Source organism: Papio anubis, chromosome 16 (assembly GCF_008728515.1).
Source record: "Papio anubis isolate 15944 chromosome 16, Panubis1.0, whole genome shotgun sequence".
In the NCBI taxonomy this organism is placed as follows: domain Eukaryota; kingdom Metazoa; phylum Chordata; class Mammalia; order Primates; family Cercopithecidae; genus Papio; species Papio anubis.
The window spans coordinates 39,121,053-39,147,931 of record NC_044991.1 but is presented as its reverse complement, the minus strand read 5'-3'; the positions used below and the strand labels follow the sequence as shown (position 1 = coordinate 39,147,931).

The following is a 26,879-nucleotide window of genomic DNA, read 5'->3' as shown; positions in this document are numbered from 1 at the left end:
GTCATTGTCCTTCCAGTGCCTTTAGTTTCTTAAAAAGAGGTGGACTAGATCTATGCTGTCCAGTACTGGAGCCATGAGCCACAAGTGGCAACCAAGCACTTGCAGTGTCGCTTGCTAGATGAGATGTGCTGTGAGTATAAAATGCACAGTGGCTTTTGAGGGCTTAGTACAGAAAAGAATGAAAAATACCTCATTAGTAATTTTTTATCGGCCAAGTACAGTAATTCATGCCTATAATCCTAGCACTTTAAGAGCCCAAGAAGGGAGAATTACTTGAGGCCAGAAGTTTGAGACATCCTGAGCAACATAGTGAGACCCCATCTCTACAAAAAATAAAAATAAGAATTAGCTGGGCACGTGCCTGTAGTCCTACCTACTTGGGAGGCTGAGGCTGGAGGATCGCTTGAGCCCAGCAGTTCCAGGCTGCAGTGACCTATGATGGTGGTACTGCACTCCAGCCTGGGTGATAGAATGAGACCCTGTCTCTAATAATAATAATAAGAAGAAGAAGAAGAAGAAGAAGAATTTTTTACCTACACAATAGCAATGGAAAGGGATGGAGCACTGATGCTTGCTATAACACGGATGAGTCTTGAAAACATTATGCTGAATTCATAAGCAGTTCAGCAAAGACCACATACTGTACAATTCCATTCATATGACGTGTTCAGAACAGGCAGCTCCATAGAGACAGAAAGCAGTTTCATGGTTGCCTGGGGCTGGGCAAGAGGGTAACAGGGAGTGGCTGCTAATGGATGCAAAGTGTCTTTTTGGGGTGATGAAAATATTCTAAAATTAGATGATGGTGATGGTTACACAACTCTGTAAATATATGAAAAGCCATTTAATTGTACACTTCACATGGGTGAATTTTTATGGTACTAGCTGGTTGTTTGTAAATCCAGCACTTTGGGAGGCCAAGGTGGGCAGATCACTTGAGACCAGGAGTTCAAGACCAGCCTGGGCAACATGGTGAAACCTCGTCTTTACAAAAAATACAAAAATTAGCTGGGCATGGTGGCACACACCTGTAGTCCCAGCTGCTTAGGAGGCTGAGGCATGAGAATCACTTGAACCCAGAAAGCGGAAGTTGCAGTGAGCTGAGATCACGCCACTGCACTCCAGCCTAGGTAATAGAGCAAGACGTTGTCTCAAAAAAAAAAAAAAAAAGGAATTTTATGGTACTTAAGTTATGTATTGATAAAGCTGATAAAATAATTTTTATAATTATTGCATGTTGAAATGATAATATTTTGGATATATCAGGTTAGGTAGAATATATTATTGAAATTAATGTCACCTGTTTGGTTTTACTTTTTAATACATCTGCTAGAAAATCTGGAATTGCCTGCATGGCTCGCATTATATTTCTGTTGGAGTGCTGCACCGAACCCTCTCTAGGGACCTTCCTAGTTCCAAAATTATATTCTTCCACAAAATGATCCCCAGGTTTGGACTTCTGATGACTCATCTGATATCATGGCTATGACCCAATTTGAAAAAAGTTCATTTGGGTCTTTTAAAAAGCCATTTGCAAAAATAGGTTTATAAAGAGAAATCCTGAAAGGAGGCACAGAGTCACATAAGGTAAGCCCAAGAGCTGGGACCGTCACTTTCTCCTGCCTCCATGAGCAGCCTGGAGCCATCTACAGCTGTGGATGGGGCTGTTTCAAAAAATGTATAGTCTGAGCCTGAACAGTGGTTTCCTTAGTCGATCCTCCTCTCGGACGGTTGACCTTGCTGAGACTGGCCCTGCTGAGCATCAGGCCCAGGAGAATGGGCAGTAAATTCCCAGTTGGGGTCAGCCAAGAACAGGTGCTTGGGTTTCTCATATCTTTATGGTCCAATGGGAGACCAGGGAGGTGCCTTTGGATCACCAAAATGCTCAATGTCAAAACACAAATCTTGGCCTCCAGTTGTACTTCCGAGGAGGGCTGAGGATGATGTCAAGAAGCATCTTTTTACCTTAGTTCTCCTGCAGGAGTTAATTAAGAATGCCTGTTATGTTTCCTACCTTTTTCTGGGTGCTGGAGGGAAATTCAGAAGTCTCACTTATATCTCTTTTCAGAGCAGCTTGTCCCCTGCAAGAACCAGAGTGTGTTCATGTCCATAAAAATCAAATCCAACCAAAACATCTCCCAAACTCCTGGATATGGTGTGTATTTCCTTTGGGAGGTTGAGTCTTTCCTGTTTACTCCTTCTTCTGCTTCTTTTTATTTTTATATTTTCAGAGATAGGGTCTCCTTCTGTTGTCCAGACTAAAATGCAGTGGGGAGATCATAGCTAACAGCAGCCTCAAACTCCTGCACACAAGCCATCCTCTCACCTCAGTCTCCTGAGTAGCTGGAACTACAGGCACACGTGCCACTGTGCCCAGCTCACCTGCTTCTTAAAGGCTGGTAAGAGTCTCAGTCCTGGGGCTGTGAGCCCTTATCCACCTCTGTATTCTGCAACCCCTGCACTTAGGTAGTTTCCTGTTTGGAATGCTGTTTCTAAACTGCCTTACCTCCCTTTTCACCTGTTTTCATTTAAACAACTGATACAAGCACCGCCGTCCTGAGGAAGCCCAGCTACAAGCTCCTGGAGGCTGGCGCCTTTGCTGTCTCTGCCCTCACAGCTCTTCTTCCCACCCCATGAACTCTTCTTCCCCATTTCAGGCTTTGGGCAAAGGCAAGGGGAAGAGGGCTTTTGATAAAAAGCCACCCTGAACATTTTTCCAGAAAACTGGGCAAAAGCAAATTTCTTTGGGTACTGGGCATTTTTTTAGATGATAATTAGAAATGCAGAGGAATAGTGATAGAAACTATAATGATGGCGGGGCGTGGTGGCTCACGCCTGTAATCCTAGCACTTTGGGAGGCCGAGGTGGGCAAATCACGAGGTCAGCAGTTCAAGACCAACGTGACCAATATGGTGAAACCCCCATCTCTACTAAAAATACAAAATTAGCTGGTCGTGGTGCAAGCGCCCATTTTACCCAGCTACTTGGGAGGCTGAGGTGGAAGAATTGCTTGAATCTAGGAGGTAGAGGTTGCAGTGAGCTGAGATGGTGCCACTGCACTCCAGCCTGGGTGACAGAGTGAGATTCTGTCTCAAAAGAAAAAAGAAAGAAAGAAAGAAAGAAAGAAACTATAATGATGAAGCAGATATAAGAGTGAACGTTTTCCTGTGGCTTTTCCACTAAGCACTGACTTTTCAGAGAACTCCAGAGAACAAGCAGCAGACAGGGAGCTTGCGCAGGGTCGATCAAGCACAAGATAAAGTCGGTGTCTTCAGGAATCAGAGTGGTTTGTGAGACACCTAAGCAAATTGCATTCAGGCCCTATCTCCTTCTGGCAATAATTCACCAGAGAAATGAGCCATTTCACTAGAAGATTTCCATTTTAATATTAGCGCAGGGACAAGCCTTGTTTCACAATTAAATTAGAGCCAGGTAAGTTTTCTAGTAATAGCGATATCTCGAGGAAGGATTGAAAACAGAGCCGCTCAGAGAGAATTTGCTTCTGAGCCAAGTTATTTCATGGATCTCCCAGGAGGACATCTTGCTGATATGGCTTTGCTACGTAGGAGAAGCCCTCCAAGCCCCTCTGATGAGAAGATAAGTCACACTGCAGCTCTGGAAGAGGAAATGAAACGAGTGTGCAGCTTGAGAGACACTGAGGTGCTGGGATGCTCTGACTCTGCTGTACAGATGTCTCGGGAGTAAAGGATCCAGCACGCAGGAGCCTTCCTTCTGGAATGGGCTGTTTCCACCCGCCTGACACCCCCAGGACGTTGTCTTGTCAACAATGGATGTTTGTCATGTGCTTGGCCACTGTGTTGGCACCATGTCACTCTGCTGGTGACAGTTCAGGCCCAGAGGCCTTTAATCACAGTAGAAACAGTTTCAGAAGCGGAGCACTGCTGAGTGGCAGCGACACCTGAAGGTTGGTGACCAGGCAAGGTGATGTGACAACACAGTGGCTACACGGTAGCCAGTCACGGCCACCCCGGGAGGGGTTCTTGGAACACATCGAGCTTGACCATAGCCCCTGCTGTTGCATTGATCTTTCTTCTTATCACCCTCAGATACTACAAGAGGCTGTTATCAATATTAATGTACCACTGAGATATTGGAAACACTGTTTCTCCCCCAACATTGTATATGAAAATGTTCAACCGTACAGAAACATCAAAATAATTAGATGGTGAACACTTAGATACCCACCACCAGGATTTCACCATTAACATTTCACTCTATTTATAGTTTTTCCCCCCTTTGCTATGGGAAAATCTCTTTTTGATGTTCCTGTCGTGTTTCCCTTTTAACAAAGTGGGTCTCTCCCTCCCATGTCTCAGATGGAAACGTTGAGGGGAAGATCATGCCAGATAAATAGCATGTTAGTGAAGCCAAGGAAAAAATCCGTGTGCCCTGAGATTAAGGCAGCAAAATATTCAGGGAAGATCTCTGGAGTGGGAGCTGGAAGGTGGATGCCAGGCCCAGCTCTGCTGCTGCACAGCCTGTGAACCTGAGATAATCACCTTCATCATTGTTATTTTTTCTTTTCTCTTTTTTCCCCATTATATTCAAGATCACCTTTATTTTGCTAGGATGGTCCTAAGGCTGACATTGGGCTACTTGTTGCCTGCAGTATAGTCCTATGCAGAGATGACAAGTAGCCTTTGGCAAGTTGCTGGACTCAATTCTGAGCTATTGATTTCTTATTTCGGAAGTGAGGATAACAACACCCAGCTCTCAAACCTGTTGTAAAAGTAAGTAAAGTGTTGAGATGAAAAAAAAAAAGTACGCAAAACCATGCCTGGCATGAGGTCAGCATACCCAGGATGTCAAAGTATTATGACTCCTAGTACACATATTCCCTTGCCAGTGTCCAGCACATAATCTCCCTGAGGGTAAGCACTGCTGAAGTTAGAGCTCTGTTGTATTTAGAAATAATAATAGTAGCAAGAGCAGCAGTTATTGTAAAGTAAAACTGAACTGAAAATGAAAGAACTCGAGATACAATTTCTCCATTCTCAATGTGTGCATCCTCTGCATGAATTTATGAAAAGAGCTGCTGCACTTGTCTCTATAGAAGAGCATGTTTTGGTTTACTGCTTCCCAAAAAAGGTTGAGGCTATGAGACTGGTGTCCTCCTCTGCCACCCTTTGCAGAAGGCCTGCGAGGCATCATTGCCATAGGCATCATTCGCAGTATGAGATGTGGTTACTGGAGCTCTGCCTGCCCAAGTTAGGTAACCCCCTCCGGCATGGACAGACACGTTCCTCTTACTCAGTGACTTCCTGTTTATCATCTGGCGGTAGACAGCTTGTCACTGGAGAGGACGGGATCAGCTCGAGTCACAGATTCAATGTGTTTCTAATTGGAAACCAAATCAGGGTGGCCTTGGAAGCAGAAGATGGTAATGAAGACTTTCTACAGCCCCTCAGAAGTCCCAGCCCCTCCTCATGAGGCTCAACCCTTGCTTCGAGCTGCCTTGCAAATCAGACACCACCATTCACAGTGCCTTTCCTGGCTTCACTGAACCTCTCTGAGGCAAGGAATCCCCTTGGAAAGATGGGAATTTATTCCAGAGACTCCTCATTCTGGTCTGTCCTCCCTCTCTACTGCAGTTTAGAGCTGAGGGGCACTAGACCTGGCTGATAGGCTGCCCTGGTGGAGACATGATGTGATGTGATGGACAGTGGACCCCTGAGAAGGAGGATGAGGTCTTTGTGGTGAGCATTCATTGTCCCAGTTTTATATTTTACTTCACTTTTAGAGACAAGGTGTCACTCTCATCCAGGCTAGAGTGCAGTGGTGTGACGTGATCACGGCTCACTGTAGCTTTGAACTCCTGGGCTCAAGTGGCCTCCCCCTTCAGCCTCCTGAGTAGCTGGTGTGCACCACCATGTCCAGCTATTTTTTTTTTGTAAAGATGGTGTTTTGCTGTATTGTCCAGGCTGGTCTTGAACTCCTGGCCTCAAGCGATCCTTCCACCTCAGCCTCCCAGAGTGCTGGGATTACAGGCGTGAGGCATTGTGCCCTGCCTCACTGACCTTCATAAAAATCTTTGTGTCCAAGCAGGCTCGTCTATGGAATAGTCCACACCTAGAGCCTGCTTCCAGGAAGAAGTTTATGCATTCATGAGGCCACATGGGTCAGAAAGTTGCAGAGCAGTAATTTAAACCAAAGTCTGGTGTTTCTCATGACAGCGCTGATATCTTCTTAACAAAAGGCTTAATCTGACATACAAGTCATGAGGCTTCATGCTGTCAAAAATAAAAAACAATGCAAAATGCTTGATGCATTGGGAGATTTATCAGCAGCTGTTTCTGCAGGGAGTGTGGGTGTCAAGGCAGGTAGGATCAATGGGACAGTGATGTCATGAAGGACCCAGTGTTGTTTTCCCCTTTCCCTCCCTTCCTGATGTTAGCATCATTCCCAAAGAAGCTTCCTCCATGGTGGCAAAATGGCTGCAGCAGTTGCAAGCATTGCCTCTATACAAAGAAAGAGAAAGAGAAATAGGACATCAGTAGCTCCCTCTGAAGAGTGAGAGGCCTTTATTCTCAGAAGCCACCAGTAAACCTCCCCTACCATATCACTGGCCACTTACCACTTCCCGAACCAGTCCCTTTGGCCAGGTAGATGCCGTATGCTAATACCCCCAATTATGCTACAATGATGATGGCCCATCCCTGGAACTAAGGTAAAGTCAGGCCACCCCTTCTCCCCTTTCTCCATAACTTTCTGCTGCTACTCAGTGGGGACTGGTGGAAGGGATCTGGAGAAAAGGACAATGTCTGTGGTATCTATGATGGGGACATTTACTAATCCCACCCACTTTACAATAACTACTGCTCTTGCTACTACAATTATTTCTGAATGTAATACAGCTCTGACTTCAGAGGTGTCTACCCTTTTTGAGATTGTGTACTGGGCACTGACAAAGCTGTGTGTGTCTTTATAGTCTTTATAGTCACAATATTTGCCCTGAGCCATTTGCCCTTTCACCACCCCCTCATCCTTCTGCCATGGAGTGACCATATGGGATTCCAGAAGAGACGGACACGCTCCTTTGTTCCTAGAATCCCTCGTTCCATCACCCACCCCACACTTTGTGTGTGTGTGTGTATGTGTATGTGTGTGTGTGTGTTCTTCTGTTGATCCCCCCACCTTTGTTCCTGTTTCCTTCACTTTTAGAAACAATGGAAAAGGATTTTCTTTCTGGCTTCCCATCAGAGGACATGCTGACCTTGGCTGATAGTGGCTGTGATGAGCAGGGTAGCTCACAGCACTGAGAAGGCAACAGTTTCATGTGGCTTTGGAGAGAGAGTATGGGCTGGAGAGAAGGATGCAGAAAGCCATGCAAGGAGCAAACTGTGGAGAGTGGGACAGGAGCCCTCAGCTAGGGGCACACAGCCAAACCTACATGCTGAATATTGCTTGTTTTCAAGGGGGAAAGTTATTGGAAGTCTGCACTTAGGTACCAGTGTTCCTTGTCAGGAGTCTGAAAAATAAACAAAGCCTAATTATTTAGGCAAATGCCTAGTCAATTAGAAATAGAGGGGTTCACTAGGGATGAGAGTGAGAGAGGCATTGCTCTCTGGCTGAAATATGCAAAGCAAGCCTCCCTGTTTCTCAGGAGCAGGTGGTGGCCAGGAAAGTTCTACTTGCATCAGCCTATCCCGGTGTGACTGAGCCACATCCTCTCTCCTTTCCCTGCCTTCCCTTACCTATCAGTGGATCTCAGACTCTGGGCTGAAACTGAGAGAGCATGGATCTATCTTTCTTTCCATTCAACCTTGCTATTCTCCTATTGCTGGTTTCAGTTTCCAACTTGGAAAGTTGCAAGCAATGGGCCAAAGAATAGGAAAAAGTGAGAAGAATAAAGTGGCTTTGTGTTTAAATGAAAGCTTCACTGCCTGTCCTCCCCTCAGTTCTGTCTTTCTCACTGTGAGGCACCGAGAGGATATTTTAGTTCTGGTGTCAAGTTCCAGTGGTGAAAGGAGAAGAGAGAAACATTAGCAGAAAATCTATGGGCCAGGGGTGGTGGTGGCTCAGACTTTTAATCCCAGTGACTTGGGAGGTTAAGACAGGAGTTCAAGACTAGCCTGGGCAACATCGTGAAATTCCATCTCTTAAAAAAAAAAAAAACAAAAAAAAAGCTTAGTGTGGTGGTGCACGTCTGTAGTTCCAGCTAGCTAATTTCCACCACTACACCCCAGCCTGAGTGACAAAGCAAGACCCACCCCCCAAAAAATTCTTTCTTCTATGGCTCTAGACCAAACACATCTTCCCACTTGTTTTAAGAGACATTGTTTCCAAGATGAGGTCAAGGTTACCTTCAGGGCTGGTATCACTTGGTGTCCCTCAAGGCAACCCCTCGGCTCTCCTCTGGTGCCAGCCTCAGGCGCCATGGGCAGTTCAGTGTAAGCTTAGACTCCCATTGCAATACACCATTGCCCCAAGCATAGGCTATGTGTCTCTCTGCTTCCTGGCTCAGGGTCTTCCTGAGAGGTGGGAGTCAGCCTGACTCACTCAAAAGTGCAGTCTGCCCAGCACTTTGGGAACCCGAGGTGGGTGGATTGCCTGAGCTCAGGAGTTCATGACCAGCCTGGGCAACATGGTGAAAACCTGTCTCTACTAAAATACAAAAGAAAAATTAGTTGGGTGTGGTGGCATGCACCTGTAGTCCCAGCTACTCAAGAGGCTGAGGCAGGAGAATTGCTTGAACCCGGGAGGCAGAGGTTGCAGTGAGCTGAGATCGTGCCACTGCACTCTAGCCTGGGCGACAGAGCGAGACTCCACCTCAAAAAAAAAAAAAGAAAGAAAAGAAAAGAAAAAATGCAGCCTGGACTCTGGGGAGTTTGTTCTCCTGGAGCAAGCCTCATCTAGTGAGGCATGGAAGCCACAGCCTCATTCTTCACATGGACAATTTGGGGAAGCATTCCGAATGCATGTCTGAGCTTCCAGAGGGATCCTGCTCTTGTCACGAGTGGCAGCAACCTCTGTAATGCATTTTCCCCTTTCCCTGTCTTGCTTTCCACTTTCTTTCACTGTTTCCTGGGATTGTCTCCAGAATAAACTACTTGCACCCAAGTCTTTGTCTCAGACTTGGCTTTTGGAAAATCCAAATCAGGACACCTTTCAAGGTTGCAAACACTATGTTACAACGTAAAGCATTACTGCACTACTACAATGACATTTGAGGCTTTTGTTTGTGTGGCTGAGCCAACCTGTGCTGTCAGTTGGCCCAGGCTAGCCAGGTATTTTGGGGGGCTAGGTGTCAACTATCTTGCTCCACCATCAGTGGTCAGCCTTCTCCCCTTGTAGCTTGTACTTGAACCTTTTTTGTCCCATAGCCATCTTAATTCACAATTTCCCCAGGGCTCTTAGAGCTTTATTACTCTGATTCATAGAAGCCACTTGAGAGGCTCTGTGTTCATGGCATGGCGAGGGACATTCATGCAAAGAAAAGAAATAGCTCTCTGCTCAGCAGTGCACTATGATGAACACAGGATGAAGCCAGGAAGGGCTGGGGAAGACGTTACTGGGGTTCTGTCTGGGATTTCATCAGGCTTTCCATAGGATGGGAATTTTTTAAAAAAGTAGAAGCACGTATCAGCTATGAGCTTCTCAGTTGCTCTTAGAAAAAAGCCAACCCAATCTGGCTCAGGTTAAAAAGGGAATACATTGCAACATGGAATCGAAAAGTTTGATTAGTCTGGCTTCAGGTATCAGGGGCTGAAATGTGATGACATCAGGACCTTGCCTATCTCTGCCCTTTGGTCTGGGTGTACTCACCTTTATGTGCTGTCTGCAGACTCTCAGCCTCCAGGTTCTCCTACTTCCAGGTTCAAGGTCACTGGGACAGAGTGGGTGAGTCTCTTTCTGGGGACTCTGCTTTGATTGGCCTGGTTCAGTTACAGGCACCTCTCAGAACCAATCATTATGGCCTACAGGATACTGGACTTGGGCTTTTAGTTCAGGCAGCGTCTTTGCTGGTGGTGCAGTGGGTGGGTGGAGCTTCCTCCCAGGACAGGTAGACTTGGCAGGAGGGAGGGGTCTCTCCTAAAATCAAAATTTGAGGTTGGTTCTAACTAAGGGAGAGGGGATGCTGGGAGGGGGAAGTGCCGGCACCAAACTTGCAGTGTAGTTAACACTTTAAATTTCCCAGTGGAGTTTTATTGAATCTCTCTGTGCAAGTACTGGGGCCAATAAGAAAAAAAAAATGATGTCATCAGGAAGCTTATAGTCTAATGGGGGAAATAAAAATCATACTTGGATAACTGCAATGTAATAATTGTTTAGAGACACATTTCTTACTACTCTGTGTGCAGATGAAATGTGCTTTCTCACTGTTCACATGGTAGCTCCTCCTTCTCTTCACCTCCTAGAGAGTCCCGATACTTGGTATCTTTGAAGAAAGGTGTTCCAGTCAGGATTGTGGAGAAGAAATCACTGCATTTCTCTTCCGTCTGCCTGACTCACTGGTGATATTTATACTCTAGGCATGAATTAAGAAAAGCCCAGAATTAAGGAAAGACTAGTTTCCTGCCCTGTTCTATAATGGCAGAGCCAAGACAGCCTGAGAGAAAGCAGCAGACAATTTTATACTCATACTCACAAATAAATTGGACTGTTTATCCAATCACAAAGGATGGAAATGGCAGTGATTTTGAGGAGCCAAGTGATGTAGAGTTGTCAAGTTGTACTCAATTGGAAACAAAAAAGTGAGTTTTATTTATTTTTTTTTGAGACGGAGTCTCGCTCTGTCGCCCAGGCTGGAGTGCAGTGGCCGGATCTCAGCTCACTGCAAGCTCCGCCTCCCGGGTTCCCGCCATTCTCCTGCCTCAGCCTCCCGAGTAGCTGGGACTACAGACGCCCGCCACCTCGCCCGGCTAGTTTTTTGTATTTTTTTAGTAGAGACGGGGTTTCACCGTGTTAGCCAGGATGGTCTTGATCTCCTGACCTTGTGATCCGCCCGTCTCGGCCTCCCAAAGTGCTGGGATTACAGGCTTGAGCCACCGCGCCCGGCCAAAAAAGTGAGTTTTAAAGAGAACTGAAGAAACACATCGGGCAGGTTTGCAGGGGCAAATATATTAGATGTATGAAAAATACAAGTGTTTGGAGTATATCAACAGAGCCCGAGGCAAGGCATATGTACAGCTGGAATGGACTATGTTACCTAAAACTGTGATCCTTAGGAAAGTATGTATTTTTTTAGAAATTATGTTTAAGAAATACTGTATATATATTATGTGTATATATGTATAATGAGATATTATTTTTAAGCCTTATACCTATCTTTGTATTTGTAAAATTTTATATTTAAAAGAGTGGTCTCAATATTACATAAACTTCAGGTCCCATAAAACCTGGATCTGCCCCAGATTTTTAAATACAATGAAAAATAAATGTAATAGGAATAAAATAGCGATGAAATAAACCATTTTAAATATATTACTTATATTTTAACAGAACAAAACATGGAGTTTTCTAAACAATGATGATGTTAATGTTGTTATCTTTATGAGTAGTATCTTATTGAGAAAACATGATAGAATATACTTAATCATTTTTGAAAATATTAGTTCCACACTTTGAGATACAGCTAACAGAAGGTCTGCTTATTTTAATTTAAGGTTCAGTTTATTTTAATTTTGAAGTTTAATGGCTGTCCTACTTGTAATAGATAATTCCCCAAGATGTATGGATCCAAATGGAAGAAAAGCATTATGGGCTATAACTACTAAATCAAGATACTAAATTTTCAATTTCATTCACCAATTACCCAAAGACTGTTGTTAATATCTTCCCATCTTTTCTGACTTCAGTAGATTAATCTTGCAACTTTTCAGAAGGTATTGCATTTACATGTTTCTAATAAATGGATTTATAAAAGTCCATTTTTTAAGTAAAAGACATTGAATTTTAATTTCAAATTTCTAATAAAAGTCATTGAAACTCTTTGTTTTGGAATTTTAAAATCAGGTTATATAATTTTGATTCCAAATTTTTAAGTGGAACATATACATGTTTTTAGAATGTACTGATTTTAATCATTTTCTTGATATAATTTATCATATGAAGACATACAAAGTTTTGATATTTATTTTCAAAATGCTCTGTCCATAGAGCAAATTTCTTTAGGAAAGCTTCTACTCTTTCACTGGTTGTTAAAGGTCACCTTGAGGGATGTGGAGCAAAAGCAGACATGAGGAGCAGTGTGTTTTCTGAAAATATCTGCTAGGTGCACACTTAGTTAGCTGGTGACCATGTCTTCCCAGAAAAGGTTAGCATATTTATAGCACTTGTCTTTTTATGAGAGAGAAATGCATAATTCATCTCTAAGTTCAACAGTTTTAAAAACTTCTTTGCCAAAAGACAATCAATGGACACGTGCATGGTATAAAAAGATTGCATGATCATGTCCCTCTTCTTCCACCCCTTTTTCTCCCCCTCCCCCTCCCCCTCTAACTCTCTCTCTCTCCCACACTCACACACATATAATGTCCAATATGGGGTTTCTTGTTACAAAGTATGGAATGTTGGTGTCAAATTCATATATGGAAATCCTAACTCCCAATTGAGAAGTAATTAGTTCATAAGACCAGAATACATCCACCACATCCCAAGAATGGGATTAGTACCCTTGCTAAAGGGACCCTAGTGAGCTCTGTAGCTCTTTTTCTGCCACGTAAGGATACAAGAATATATCAGTATGCAATTCAGAAGAGGACCCTCACCAGAACCTGACCATGCTGGTGCCCTGACCTTAGGCACGAAGTGCCCTGCCTCAAGTGGGCAGGTGACTAGGGTCACCTTCTTCCCTCTTCCCCTCTGGGTTAAAGGGAGGCCTGTCCTATTGGAGGGACTGAAAAGGCTCAACTTTCAATCTGGGTTTCCTCTTGGAGTGGAGGTGTAGCGCCTTGACACTGGCAAGAAATTTACATCCAGGTAAGAGTTGATGCCTGTGATTGCCGTCGCTGAGTTGGGGACATTAGTGGGAGACCTCGACCCAGGCCAAGGGGGTGTTCTTAGCATCCTCTTGCCCATTGGACAGGCTGTGGAAACAGGCTGTGGAGCTCGTGGAAGAGAATTTAAACAGAACCTATCACCTCCTGTGGCTTGGAGATCTTCTCCCAGACACCTTCTCTGGATCTTCCCTTCTCTGACTTTCTGGAAGCTTTGAGGCCATTGAGGGCAATGAATGTGTGGCCCTTTTAGCCTCCAGCTTCCTCCTGTCCTGCTGGGTTAGGAGAGCTTTGTTTGGAGGACTGCAACCTCTCCACAATTGGTGCTCCTTTCCAAGGACCATGAACAAAAGCACAGGGAAGCTCTTGCTTCAGCTGGAAAACCCATGAGAAAAATCCACCTGTACGAAGCCAGGGCCTCTACTGCTCCCCTCTTCACCCACAGAGGATGAGGCTCATCCTTCTGAGACTTTAGGGGGAGGGGCAGGAAAGGGGTCATTTGGAGAGCAGTGCTGCTCACTTGAGTCTGCAGAAGGCGTCCGCTTGCTGCGGGCTTATGCAAACCTGACCTCCAACCCTGGGGTGAAGACCTGGGGTGTACAGAGTGGAGGCAGCTGTGTAAACTGTAGGGTGGGGTATTTATAGCCTTAGCGAAGAGCACCAAACCAGCATAGAGAGCCTGAGTTAGTGCTGCCGCCTTTGGCTGTTTCTTGTGCCATTAACTGAGTGTTCCAGACATTCTTTCTCCAGTGTTGTATGCGGCTTTACAAGACTCAGTTTCTTCATCTGCAAATGGGAAGCTGTTGCCATGGCTGTCTGAGCATTTCAGCTGGATGGTTCTCTGCATCCCAGTTTCCAAAAAGAAAAGCAGTATTCCAGTTCACAGGGAGGGGAGAGTTAATACCTCCCCTCCAAAAGAGCTGCTATGCCCCTAAGACCACTTCCCTGGGCTCCTGGAGCTCTGGGACAGGTGAGAAACACATACCTGAGCTTTGCAGTCGTCTGTGGCCTAGGGTCCTGGCTTGGCTGCTTACCCCCATCAGCATTCCCTGCAAGCGGATGGAGTGAGATGGTACAGGAAGGGTGCTTGGCACATAATGAGGGGCATAAAAGATAATTTTGCTGGTGACGCAGCAAACTTCCTCATCTGCTGTTGCCAAGGTGTCTGAAGGAGTTAATTCTCCCATCAGAGAGCAGGCAGCCCCACCGCTCCACCAGGCCTGGGGCTGGTATTTGGAAGGGTTGCAAGCCCTATGGGACAAGGTTCACATAGGAGACAGTGTTAGGGTGAAGGCTGTGAGTCAAGGCTGTTTGTCAGGGGGCACGCAGGGAGATCCATTCTTGGTGTCAGAAATCCTTGGGCTCTCTAAGCCCCAGTTGTGGGGAGGAGGGAGGTAGGGGAAGGGAGGGAAGAGAGCACAAAAGGGTGAGCACATAGCTCTGTAATGGAAACTTGGCGTCCAGCCTCACTTTGTGTCCTTCCTTAGTGCATGCGCTTGCTTCTTGAGTTGAGAGCTTGATTTCCTCCCCTTCCAGCTAGCATCCCGTGCTGTCCCGACAGCCCACTCCTGTCCCCTCTTCTCAGAGCCTGCAGTCCTGCAGGCTGCCTCCACTCGTGACATGTGACATGTGAGCCTGCTGCCTCCCTTCTTCATACCCTACCCCTCCCCTGACTAATTAGGCCAACATGCAACTTCCAGGGCCTGGCAGATGAGGAGCCAAGAATGCCATGGACAGGGGCCAAGTGTTTTTGTTGACATTGCTCAAGTGTAGCTTTGCAGAGTGGCCTCTTTGCTGTAGCGGAGAAGTCCAAGGAAGCTGGGGAGGTGAGCGAGGGGAGAGCAGGGAGGACAGCCAGTGTGGGCGCCTCTCCGTATCCCCTTCACCTTCCCACCCTCCAAGGCTTCCCAGCTGCCCACCCTCTGCCCCGCCTCCCTAAGTGCAAGAAGATAGCCCTCCATGTCATAATGCGTGCGACCAGCCTGGTCTCTAGGAAATCACACTGAGCAGAGTGAGTTGCACCCAGTGGGACTTTAGTCCTTCGTTTGTAAACCTTTCATGGGGGAGGCTCCTGCCTCACTGCTGTTCCTAATTCAATCACATGTCCCTTAACAGTGGGGATATGTTCTGAGAAATGCATTGTTAGGTGATTTTGTTCTTGTACCAACACCGTAGAGTGTATTTACATAAACCTGGATGATATAGCCTATTGCTCCTAGGCTGCAAACCTGTACAGCACTTGACTGACTGTACTGAATACTGTGGCAATTGTAACACAGTGGTAAGTATTTGTATATTTAAACATATCTAAATACAGCAAAGGGACAGTAAAAATATGGTGTTAAAATCTTATGGGGCTGACTGTGGTGGCTCATGTGTATAATCCCAGCACTTTGGGAGGTCAAGGTGGGAGGATCACTTGAGGCCAGAAGTTTGAGACCAGCCTGGGCAACATAGGGAGACTCTGTCTCTACAAAAAATAATAAAATTAGCTGAATGTGGTGGCATGCACCTGTAGTCCTAGATACTGAGGAGGGTGAGGTGGGAGGATCATGTGAGCCTCGGAGTTTGAGGGTGCAATGCACCATTGCACTCCAGCCTGGGCAACAAAGCCAGACCAAAAAAAAAAAAAAAAAAAGTTGACCACTATCATATATGCCTTCCAACGCTGACAGAAATGTCATTTTGCGGTGCATGACTGTAACTTCTAGGGAAATAACCTCTTTGAAATAAGTCCAGTGAGACTTATTTACCTCTTCATTGCTAACCTGTTATAAGGTGCAGGCTACATTATTGAGCTACTTTACTATAGCTGTATAATGAAACCAGGATGGATTTCATCCTATCCCAGGATCTACCAAGAATTTGTCCTTTGAGGTCACTAGGCCTGGGTTCAAATCCTCATTCTGCTACTTCCTCACTGTGTGACCTTGGGCAAGATATTTAACCTCTCTGTCCATCAATTTCCTTATTTACAAAAAGGAACTAGTATTTCCATGTAGGGCTTTCGTCCATGAAGATGAAACATGGTGAAGAATGGAAAGGTTTCTGCACATCACAGACATTCAGTGAATAGAAGCCATGCTAACTATGAAATGATGGTTGATGTAGCCATGGATTGACTCTGATCTTAGCAAATCGCTTATCCTCTGACTTATGTACTCTAAAGGTAAAGTGACCCCAGAACCAACTGCCTCTTCCTAGCTCAGCAGGAGTTTTGCGAGGACAGATGAACTGTGCTATAATATTGTCAAACTTGGTTCTCTGTGGGAAGGAAATGCATGCAATGCATTGCTTCATCATTTTTTTCTCAGACTCTGGTCTCTGTGTTGTTATGTCAGCCCTCAGTGGTCAAATACATTTTTATTGAGATAAAAGTTTGCACATTTTGGAATCCAGAGGTGCTGCCTTAAGAGTCTAATTCCTGAAGATATTGAATCATTATGTTGAAAAATCCTCTAATTTTCTGCTACAATAGCTGGCTTTATTTTTACATCTCTTAATTGGTATCAGCTTTTCTCTCAGAGTTACAGAACCATGGAAACTTGGCATATGAAGCAACTTGGAAGTCATTGGAAGGGATACTCCTGCTTCTTTTTAAATCTTTGGGGTCTTCCTGAACATTAAGATTACAGTACCACAAAGCATGTCTCCTTGACCCAGATTATAAGAACAGTGGAATAGCCACGCTGCTGGCCACAGCATGACTCTCTCTTTAGGTACTGTGTAGATGGGCAGATGTCGTGGTGCTCAACGTATATTACTCGGTTCTGACCTCTTCAGTGCCAGCTGGCACAGTGCAGCTTCTAGCACCTGCCTCTCATTGCCCAAGGCCTTTTTCTGGGCATCACCTTGGACCTCCATGTGGCAGATTGGAAATGCTGGGGGATTATGTCCTCTTTTGTCAGCTTCAACCAATGTTAGACCAGGAGTAGCTGGATGAATACCCAAGCTTCCTCACCTCTTAGGTGTCCGAGATGCATGTCTACACTGGTCCCCAGAGCTTTCCAGAGAGGTCAGTTTCTAGTTATTCATATTGGCAACTGACTTAAAATGCACCTGCTATTAGCGTTTCCTGTCCTACTCTGCTCTTCTACTGATTCTTCTTGGGATCACCTCCCGTATAAACCACCTGCTCTCAAATCCTTCTCTCAGGGGCTGCTTCTAGGGAAACCCAGCCTGAGACAGAGGGGATGCCCTTCTCCACACTTGCAGATTATTTGTGACAATATGGGAGTTTAAGGCTACTAACCTTATCTTTTCTTCATGAGGCTTTGAGATTTTTTTGCCTCTATTCATCACTATTCTTAATCATAAGAATCCACCATTCAGGTTATTCAGACTACACAAATGCCTTGCTTTAACCTTGAATTATCTTTGATATTGTCCTCATAATTTGGGCTAAGCTGATACATGTGGCCGCCATGTAGAATTTTGTATTTCAAGAGTCTGAAATTATTGTTTCTTTTCATTAGACTCCACATTCTTCCTCCATTTTTTGGGGAAAAAAACCTGGGGGGGCTCTCCTGGATGGTATGCATAAACTGTAATTTGATATCTTGCTAAATTTACACGTGGAAGCAGGGTCTGTGTTTGAGGAAGACCTCAGTTCATGAGCTACTGATATTATGTGCATCATGTTATCTTAGGTGAGGTGCCCACAGGCATTGTGATTTCCAGACACTTCCATGAGTCTCACTTTCTCCACTTATAAAGTGGGAATAATTATTTCAACGCATACCTACTGAGCACCTACCCTGAGCCAGCAGTGATCAGGTGCTGGAGAGGCAATGTCCACACTCTTGCTTTCTTTCTTAAGCAGTGTTGTGAGGTTTGAATTCAGTAACAAAGGAGAAATCATTTGGGAAACTGAATCACTGTGAAAGTAGAGGAGAGGGCAGGATGCCCTCCAGCTCTTCAGTGACCACTTCAGACACTGTGTTGGTGTGGTTGGGTGCACTATCTGGCCTGAAGGCCACTGGGCCCGTGGGTTAGGCCCACGTCTTGTGTTTCAATCCATTTTCTGCCCGCGGCAACTTTGGACACTCAAGAGGCAGCATTGCCTCAGGTCCCTTCTTCAGTGCCAAGCCCCTGGAAAGAGCCACTTTGGCAGCTTGGCTTGCTGTCTGTGTCTCTCCATGGCCCCATGACGCCAGGTCCCACCTGTCATGTTTCTGCCTTCATCTTACCTGATCTGTCCATGGAGTTCAAGGCTATTGGCTACTCCTTCCCTCCTGAAATTCTCTTTCTGCTTACCTTCCACGACACCTGCTTTCCTTGCTCTTTTCCTTCCATTCATGATCCCTTCCTGAATCCTTTTGCTCTGTCTCCTCTCTGAAGGATATTGTGTTCTTCCATTCCTTCTCCCCAGTGCCCCCTCTTCTCCACCGGGAGACCCCATCCATACATGTGCCTCTCACCCTTCCCTGTTGCTGATGATTTCCCTGAGGTTTGCTGTGGCTCTGCTTTTCACCCCAAGGTTCCTCCACTCACACTTGCACAGGTGGCATACCTCCCATTCCGTGCTCTGCGGACTCTTCAAACTCAACGTGCCCCAAACAGAATGCACTGCACTGGCCGCTTCAGTGTGCTCTTTAGCCTGTGTTCTTTCTTCTGGCACCTCCACCCCCACAGTCATTGCAGCCCTGAGCCCTGTTACCTGCTCTCCCAACCTACTGTTTCCTAGTTCATGCCTTTATCTCTTGTTCATTGGAAACATGCTGTGTGGCACTCATGAATCTATGCTTTGGGGATGGCAAATTATGTCTTCGCTTGATAACCCCCAGAAGCAGATTCTGAAGTATGTTCAATGGTGGGTGGTTCATTTGGGGGCTGGTTTCAGGAGATACTGGCAGGGACTAGATCTCGATAGGCTGGAGCCAGCTATTATTGACTCAGTGGAGCTGATTGTGTCCATCTCTTCCGAACCCCATTTTCAATGATGTCATGTGTGTAGCTAGGCATTGGCTACAATGGGAATATTGACACCACAGAAATTGGCCAGTGGCTACAAAACAGGGCTTTTCTTCCCCTTTGAGAGTTGGTTGTTAAACATTTCTCAGGATGTCACTGGGAGCAGGGAATTGAGACAGGGAAGGGGGAGCAGTTGATCAAGTGTGCTTTATCAAGAAAGTTACACAGTAGACAACTGGAGCTTGATCCCACTGGGAAGAATCTAGAATCCAGTTTAGAACACACACCTCAAAGTCATCCCACTGATGCGGCGAGGAAGCCATCAGGCAGCTAGAAGCAGGGTGGCCGGGAGTGCAGGCAGGGTTGAGCAAGTGATGGCTGGTCGGGGCACCGGGCACGCAGTGTCAGCAGAAGCTGAAATCCAGCTGTGAATGACATGTGGTTATTGTCTTTGTCTCCCCAGAGCTTGACCTCATGGACCTCATAGGGGAAGACAGAAAGTGGATGATGGGGAGGAAGCTCATGCAGGTGAACGACACTCTGACTTCCGAAGATGCTGGACTCCGGAATGGCAAGAACTGCACCGAACCAGGTAACAGTGCTGGCTACTCATGGGCAGCAGCTGTCATTTTCTCCTGTGGCTAAGGAAGAGGCAGCTGCTGTGTGTTTTCTTAGAATATTAATCCAGAGAGCTTCTGAGGATGTTTAGGATGGGAGCCTAAGAAACTTTCAGGTGACATCCTGAGGGACTATTAGGGTATGTTTTGACCTCTGTGTTCGTTTTCTACTGGAGCTGGGGCTGAGTCAGAGACAGTGACACTCCTGATGCGGTACTGAGGTCGGATGTGGAGACTGGTGCTGCCAAGTGAGAAACTAAGGCAGGAGCAGGATGGGTGAGGATGTTGTGTGGTTACCTTTGCTTTGATCGCTTGGGTCCTTTCTGGCTGGTTTTTAATCAGGAACCTTGTTCCTATCACAGTAGAGACACCGGGATTGGGCCAGATCCTCACCCACGATGTTGATCTTCTTGGAAGAGGCGGATTTTCATTTATTGTTTGTTAGATTTGATATCTATTGCGCCATTCCCCGGAAACATATATGGAACATTTTGTCTCTGAGGTTACTGAACTGAAAAAGAAAACAAACACAAAGCAGATCAAAGGGAACGAAGGGCTGTGAGGACCCAGCCCACCAAGCCTCAGGGACATGACAGGCACCCCTCTGGATGAATGAGGTCCCTGAAGGTTCAGACGGGAGTTGGTAAACTTGTTCTGGAAAGGGCCAGATGGTAAACACTGTAGGCTTTGCAGGCCACATATTGTATCTGTAGTATATTCTTAAAATAATTTTTTATAATGTTTTATCAATTTAAAAATCATTCTTAGCTCACAGGTTGTACCAAAACAGGCGATGGGATGGAGTAGGTCTGTAGCCATGTTTTGTCACTTTGACTTGGACCTCGAAGCCCTCTGGGGCTTTCTGTCCTTACCTGGTGGGGATTGACCGCATGTGTGCCACTGTCCAGGGCCCAGGAGCTCAGTGACATGCTGATCTTCCATCCAAAGGCCTGTCTCATCTTTAGTGTCAGCATGGAAGGATATAAACAATCTCTGCTGCAGCCCAAAGAACTACAAGTTGTTGAGTACAGAAGACATGTCAGAGAATTGCAGGTCTGGATCTGTTGGGAAGATGGGTGGAAGTGCCCTTCCCACCATACTTAGACTCTTAACAATCAGCTTTCAAGCAAAGCTGAAAAGAATTCAAAATAGGTTATCTGCTCCATCTCCACCACCAAAAAAAATCCTACGTAGTCTGTGTTCCTCAAGCTGGGGAATCCAAAAGTTACTGTGGCTGTTGTTCCATGCTCACAAGGAACATTTTTCACTTGAAAGTGAAGCAGCACAAGGGCAGCTACGTGAGCTAGAAATGAAAATGGGTATGAAGGGGTCAAATGCCCCACTGAGGGGCTGAGCCACGTGTAGTCTAAAATTAGTATTAATCAGCTAATAGTATTAGAAAGGCCAGTTGTCACTCCTGGTGTGGAAAAGAATGGAATCAGACAGTACATGGTGACCAGCTCTGAGCATTAGGTTCAGCCATATGCAGACCCAGCAAGGATGGGGGGATTCTGTTCTCTGTTGCTGGGGTGTGTTTTGGGGGCAGATGATTGGTCTCTCTGTGAGTGGCATTGCTGTCTGTATTGGGAAATGCCTTTCTCAGAGTGACAGATGTAGAAGCATAAAGCACATTAAAAGTCATTCCAAGAGAGGAAATGACTCAGCCTCACAGATAGAAAAGAAAATGTCTAGGTAGATAAAAAGAACGCAAACCCAGGACCTGCCCGTGTTGGCAGGGGGCACTCAGGGAAAGGGAAGAGAGGAAAGGCTTTAGGAGAAACTTGGGAGGAAGCAAAAGCAAGCTGAGTCATGTTGCGAAGAGCAGGTCCAAAGGGAATATGGAACCAGGAGGGACAATCTTGATTTCCTCACCTGCAGACCAAAAGGACTGGGCTTGGTTTCTGGGGCCCTTGATTTAGAACCAAATTCCACAGGGAAGATGATCATGCCCGAAACAGAAGTTCTGTCCAAATCCTAACACATCAAGGGCTGGCTCAGAGCCCATGTGCTTCATGAAGCTCGCTTGGACCACCCCAGACTGCAGCATTCTTTTCTGACTGCTGCTGGTATAAAATGTCTCCACATGTGCTGTTAAATGTTGTCATTCAATGGCAATTTCAATTCAAATGAATTCAAACCAACTAAAATTAAATATTCAGTTTCTCAGTTGCACCAACTACATGTCAAATACTTGATAGTTGGATCACGGATGACAGCACAGGTCCCAGAACATTTCCATCATCACAGAAAGAGCTATTGGACAGGGTGGTCAGAACTTGCAGTTGTCTTTGGACGTATCTCCTGTCTTTCCAGCCCAATTGCAAACATCTCAAGGGTGTAGAGCAAATATGTAAATCTGAGGGCCTTATCTCTAACCGGGGTCTTAGAGTCACGCTCATCTGAAGCTGTGGACTTCGGCCAAATAGCCAGGTTCTCTGAGTCTCTGTGTGCTTCTCTGGAAGTTGACATAATCATTCTGACCTTTCATGATTGCTGTGAGAATTAGTAATAAAGTGTGAACAGCTTAGTGTCCTGGGTTTGATGGCACCATAGTAGGAGTGTATTCGTGAATTTCCCACCTTCTGTCCTGGGCCATCATTATGGGTGGGGCACAGTGCAAGATTCCTAGAACAATATTCTCCAGCTACTCCCTGCAAGAGCAAGTCTGTCAACAGGACACACTGCAGGTAGCCCAGGTCTGAGCAGATCGTCATCTAGACAGGAGGCTTCAGTACCATCTACTGAGGTAGGCAAGCCCTGAAGACCTCAGGCATGGCAATGAGTGCCATCACCTCTGCTGCATCGACTATTTCTAACAACAGGATCAGACCATTGCCATAGACACCTGTGAGCCCTGGTTACCTCCATGCCCTTACCAGAATGCTGTCGAAGATGGCTTCTCGGTCTGGACTGGACAGATATTTTATGAAAAAAGTTGAGAGCCAAAGCACCCATAAGGTCCTGATTTAGAAGCATCATTTTAATAATATTCTTCTTCTCTACCTCTAACTTGTTGTTGGGTGAAATGATTGAGCAGGAGTGAGGTGAGGGCAGGTTCATTCTAAAGCATTGTTCAGTTTTCCTTAAGAGGCCCTGGGCACGATGAATATTACTTGTGCCAGTTAAACATAGTGCTGTCTGCCCTCGAAAATCTTAAATAGAGAGGCTAGGAAGTGAGCCCTGTGGTTCCTGGACTCTCTCCCTTTCTATTTGCGATGATGTCAGCGGCAGCAGTACGCTTAACAGAGCCTGCGGAGCAGGCTTCCCTCTATGCTTGGAGGAGTGAGTGTTTTCATAGGGACCTGAGTGTTTGGGGTGCAGTGTGTGTCCTGGCTGTCTGAGTTATGGTGGCAAGGTCACAGGCAGGAGTTAATTTAGCATTTGTCATAAAGTACACCCAGCTGCCACTTGTGATGTCATGGGGCTTCTCGGACTGTGCTGTCAGAAACCCTGGCTTTAGATGCTATTAGAGGAAGGCTGTAGATTCAGAGACTGGAGACAGAGTTACCTCTATTCTGGCTGTATTCCCTGTTGGGGCGTAAGGCTAGTTTGCCTCTCAGATGACCATTTCCTCACCTATAAAATAGATCTTCAACTACATTTATCCCTGCCCTTGCACAAATCCACTTATTCCAAGAAATTTCAAGAATAGAAATTCAAGAAAACTTCTTCCCCTAGACACTCTCCCATTTCCCTTAATAACTGCTGTGTTTGCAGAATTCCATGCCATACCTCAAGCCTTCCTCTACTCCCTCTCCCCTCCTCCCCTTCCCTCTCCCCTGCCTTTTCCCTTTCTGTCTGTCTGAAAACCAGGAGCACAGAGTGCCCAGTTTTGGTGCCAGAGAAAGCCCAGGGTGCTATCTTCTTATGACAGCTGCTACTTTAAGGATATATTACTTTATACATTTTCTGCTTTCAAAAGAATGACGCTGGGCGCTGTGACTCATGCCTATAATCCCGCACTTTGGGAGTCCAAGGCGGGTGGATTACTTGAGGCCAGGAGTTCGAGACCAGCCTTGGCAACATGGTGAAACCCCGTCTCTATAAAATATACAAAAGTTAGCCAGGTGTGGTGGCGTGAGTCTGTGGTCCGAGCTACTTGAGGGGTTGAGGTGGAAGGATCGATTGAGCTTGGGAGATGGAGGTTGCGGTGAGCCGAGATCACACCTCTACACTCCAGCCCTAGGTGACAGAATGAGACCTTGTCTCAAAAAAGCTTTTTCCTTTGCTTATGAAGACCCAGTTTGGTGGGGTGGCATTTTTTTTTTTTTTTTTTTACCTTCAGAACTGCATGAACAAGACTGACCTCCGGGCTCCAACTTTTCTTTGCAATTGTTCCAGCTCTCTGTGAATTTTTAAGGTTGTTTTCTTAGCCTGACACTGCCGATTTCATCTGAAGCCTGGAAACATTTTTTTTTTTTCCTTTTGGCAAGTAACACTTGAAATTGTTTACTCAGATGACCTATTAAGAGAAATTTAACTTTGAATAAATTTGATCCACGGAAAATTAAGTTAGCTAAATGTAGTATTGAAGATGGTAGACAACTGTAGCAGAAATTAATTCTTTGTAATATTTATTTGTACACTTTGCAGAATTTTATTTATTCTGCACTTTGCAGTCTGTCTCCAGAAAAATATATCATCTTTTGGTTTTTGGTTCTTTGATATTTTAAGGAAATGAGCTTTTCCTCAGAGTACTTTTTTCAAGTAAACTTTGGAAGAAGGAAAATATTTAAAATGATGGCCTTTGGTGTGGGCTTCTCTGCAAGATCAGTGGATTTCCCTTGATAAAGGATCATCCCACTCTGTCTGGCTTAGCTGGGCCTAAGGCCTCGGAAGGTGAAGAGGACGCTTGGCCTGTGTCCAAGACCAAAGTCAGGCTGGCAGGGCACTGCCCTGTGGGGATGGTCAGGAGTGCCTACAGGTAAGGTGTTGACTGGAATGGCCAGAAGCCCACGTTTAACAGTTAAATGTGAGCTTCAGTCGACGAGGAAAACCAGGAAGTCTGTATGAGAGAAGCAACAGGAGGGGAGGTTCAAAGGGTGCCTGTGGTCCGTAAGCAAGAATTGGAGCCCAGGCACAGACCAACAAGCAGAAAATATGCATTCAGGGTACTGGCCATGAACAGTGTCAGGATCCTGCTGTTTGGGGTTTAAACTGTAACATCAGAGTGGGCTAGTTTAAAATCACAGGGCTGGACATGACCAGTCTACAAAGCATGATAGGGCCAACATTCTCATCTTTTACATGAAAAAAACAAGAACCACAGGGGATAAACAACCTGCCCAAGGTCACAGGGCTTGTCAGAAGTGAAGTAGGGCCACCCAACACCCGTGCAGTGCTCAATACCCGTTAATAATTGAATAGAAAATCTGAGGTCTGCACAATCTAGAGTAGCACTGTCCAATAGGAATATAATTTGACCTACAGTGTAATTTTAAATTTTCTATTGGCTACATTACAAAAGTACGAAGAAACAGGTGAAATTAATTTTAGTAATATATTTTATTTAACCAAATGTTTCCAAAATACTAGAAGTGACAAATTGCATTCGGGTTAGTGTGGTTATTGCTGGGTTTGAACCCAAGAAGGAACTAAGTTTAAAGACTTAAGATTCATCTGGACATTATTTCACTAGCTCACGTAACTTGAACTTCTTTCTGAAGTTGTAATTCTCATAATGATTCAAATCATAGTAGTTGACATTCTTAAGTGGAACAGATTTGGAACTAATGTGATCTGCTTTTTAATTTGTATCAAATTGTTTGCTGAATTACTTAGATAGGGTAATAATAGCTGCTGTAACAGAAAAGTCCTCCAGATTTCTATGTTAATGCAAGAGAAGTTTATTTCTTTCTCATGGAATGTTCTAGTCTATAGTTGCACCTGTTGCAAGAAGGGGTCTATAAACTCCAGATGCTTCTATCTTTAGGCTTTTCCCTCCTCAACTTGGCTTCCAAGGTTGCTGGGCTTCTTTGCATTAAGAGGAAAGAGCATGGAGGATTTAGGGTAGCAGAGTTTTAGGGACTAGATGCTCACTGATGCTCACATTCCATTGGCAGAGCTCAGTCACGTGACAACTTCTGACCTCAAGGAAGGCTGGGCCATGTACATTAGTGGAATGTAGAAAGCAGAAGAGGAAACAGATTTGGTGAACTGCTAGCTAGTCTCTGCTACATTAATTTTCCCTAAACTTGTTTCTTTTGAAAAAGCAAATTTCCCAATTTTTCTTTATGCTTAAATCATTTTCAAAAGCCAAATACCACCATTATAGAAAAATCATAATCCAAATTTATGTCTGCCAAGGCTGACTATAGCTCTTGCTTTAATCTTCATAATTCTTGCCTCATCAAGTGAAACAATTGGATTCTCTTTTTACCTTGTGGGGGTCATCAGTGAGGTAGAAATTGTCCCAGTGGTGCCATTTGCAAATTGCATCTTTTCTTTGGTAATGAAAGAACCCTGGGGAAAATAATGAATGCTTTTGTATAGATGAAGTCATTTGGCAATTGTGTGGAAAGAGCTTGGGTTCTGGAGTAAATCCTAAATCCCAATTCCATCACTTTCGACCTATGTGATGCCAAGTGGCTTGCTAAGCTCTTTGGACCTCATTTCCACCCTCTGGTAAAATGCAAATTAAGGTACCTTCTTCCCAGGCTTGTGGTAGTCATTCAGTGAAGTGAGCTTTGCAGAGCAGCTGCGCCCTCAATCGTAGTATGTGCTTAATAAATTGTAGCCACATTATCTTTGCTACCAGAAATACAGTGGAAGGTAGACTGATGGAGATCATTTATGGGGACTTTACCTCTCTTCAGGCACGTTAGAACTCTGTGGGGTTAAGATTGTTTTAATGATGAAGAGATTATTTAGTGTCATTCAGCAGCAATACCACATTCTTGCAGGTTGGGCTGCGTGTAGGAGGCATCCAGTGGTATTAACTACAAGGCTTCTGACTAATAAGTTTCTGGCCTAAGAGTCCACTATGTCAACAAACAGGATGAAATAGGGAGTAGAGGATTTTCTACTTTATACTAATGAAGAGTTTAAAAGTCTCAGGCTCTAGGAGAAAGGGCCAGACACTATTTGTTTTTTCTAGCTTTGACATCCCTTTAGGGCATTTTTTAAAAGACTGTTCTTCAAAAGCAGCCCGGGCAGCCTAATTTGGTGAGTGGTGTCTGGAATCTTTCTGATACACAGGTAAAGGATGATAAAACTCTGCTCTTAGATGCAGAGATTTTGTGGATCTATTTGTAAAGTACTGTAGACATTTCAAAGCATTTTCACATTCATTAGCTCATTGGAACACATTTGGCCATTGGAACAAATACCTCAAGGTCAGGGAAAACGGTATTATGATGCCCAGTTGATAGATTAGTTAGTCTGAGAGCAA

General features: G+C 45.0%; 1 protein-coding gene and 1 long non-coding RNA gene across 7 annotated transcripts in view; one reads left to right on the top strand and one right to left on the bottom strand.

The window, feature by feature from the left end:
* The window catches only part of SLC24A3 (solute carrier family 24 member 3), a 497,947-nt gene that overhangs the window by 42,817 nt on the left and 428,251 nt on the right, over positions 1–26,879 (top strand). For 4 of the 5 annotated variants that reach the window (XM_017945044.3, XM_021921282.2, XM_017945046.3 and 1 more), the window contains exon 2: positions 19,336–19,464. In XM_017945044.3, coding sequence (XP_017800533.1) covers positions 19,347–19,464 — 118 coding nt within the window. In that variant the 5' untranslated portion in view covers positions 19,336–19,346. Of the gene's footprint in view, positions 1–3,093; positions 5,718–19,335; positions 19,465–26,879 lie in introns of those variants that run through there. The other variant, XM_021921281.2, reaches the window with a different exon arrangement.
* On the bottom strand, positions 10,411–19,887 carry LOC103888157. 2 transcript variants are annotated; one of them, XR_004178992.1, is made up of 3 exons: positions 19,787–19,887; positions 13,945–14,008; positions 10,411–10,489 (listed from the first exon to the last, which is right to left on the bottom strand). It is a non-coding gene; the product is annotated as an uncharacterized LOC103888157 (long non-coding RNA). The 2 variants fall into 2 exon arrangements; XR_004178991.1 differs by lacking the exon at positions 19,787–19,887 and adding an exon at positions 14,430–14,562.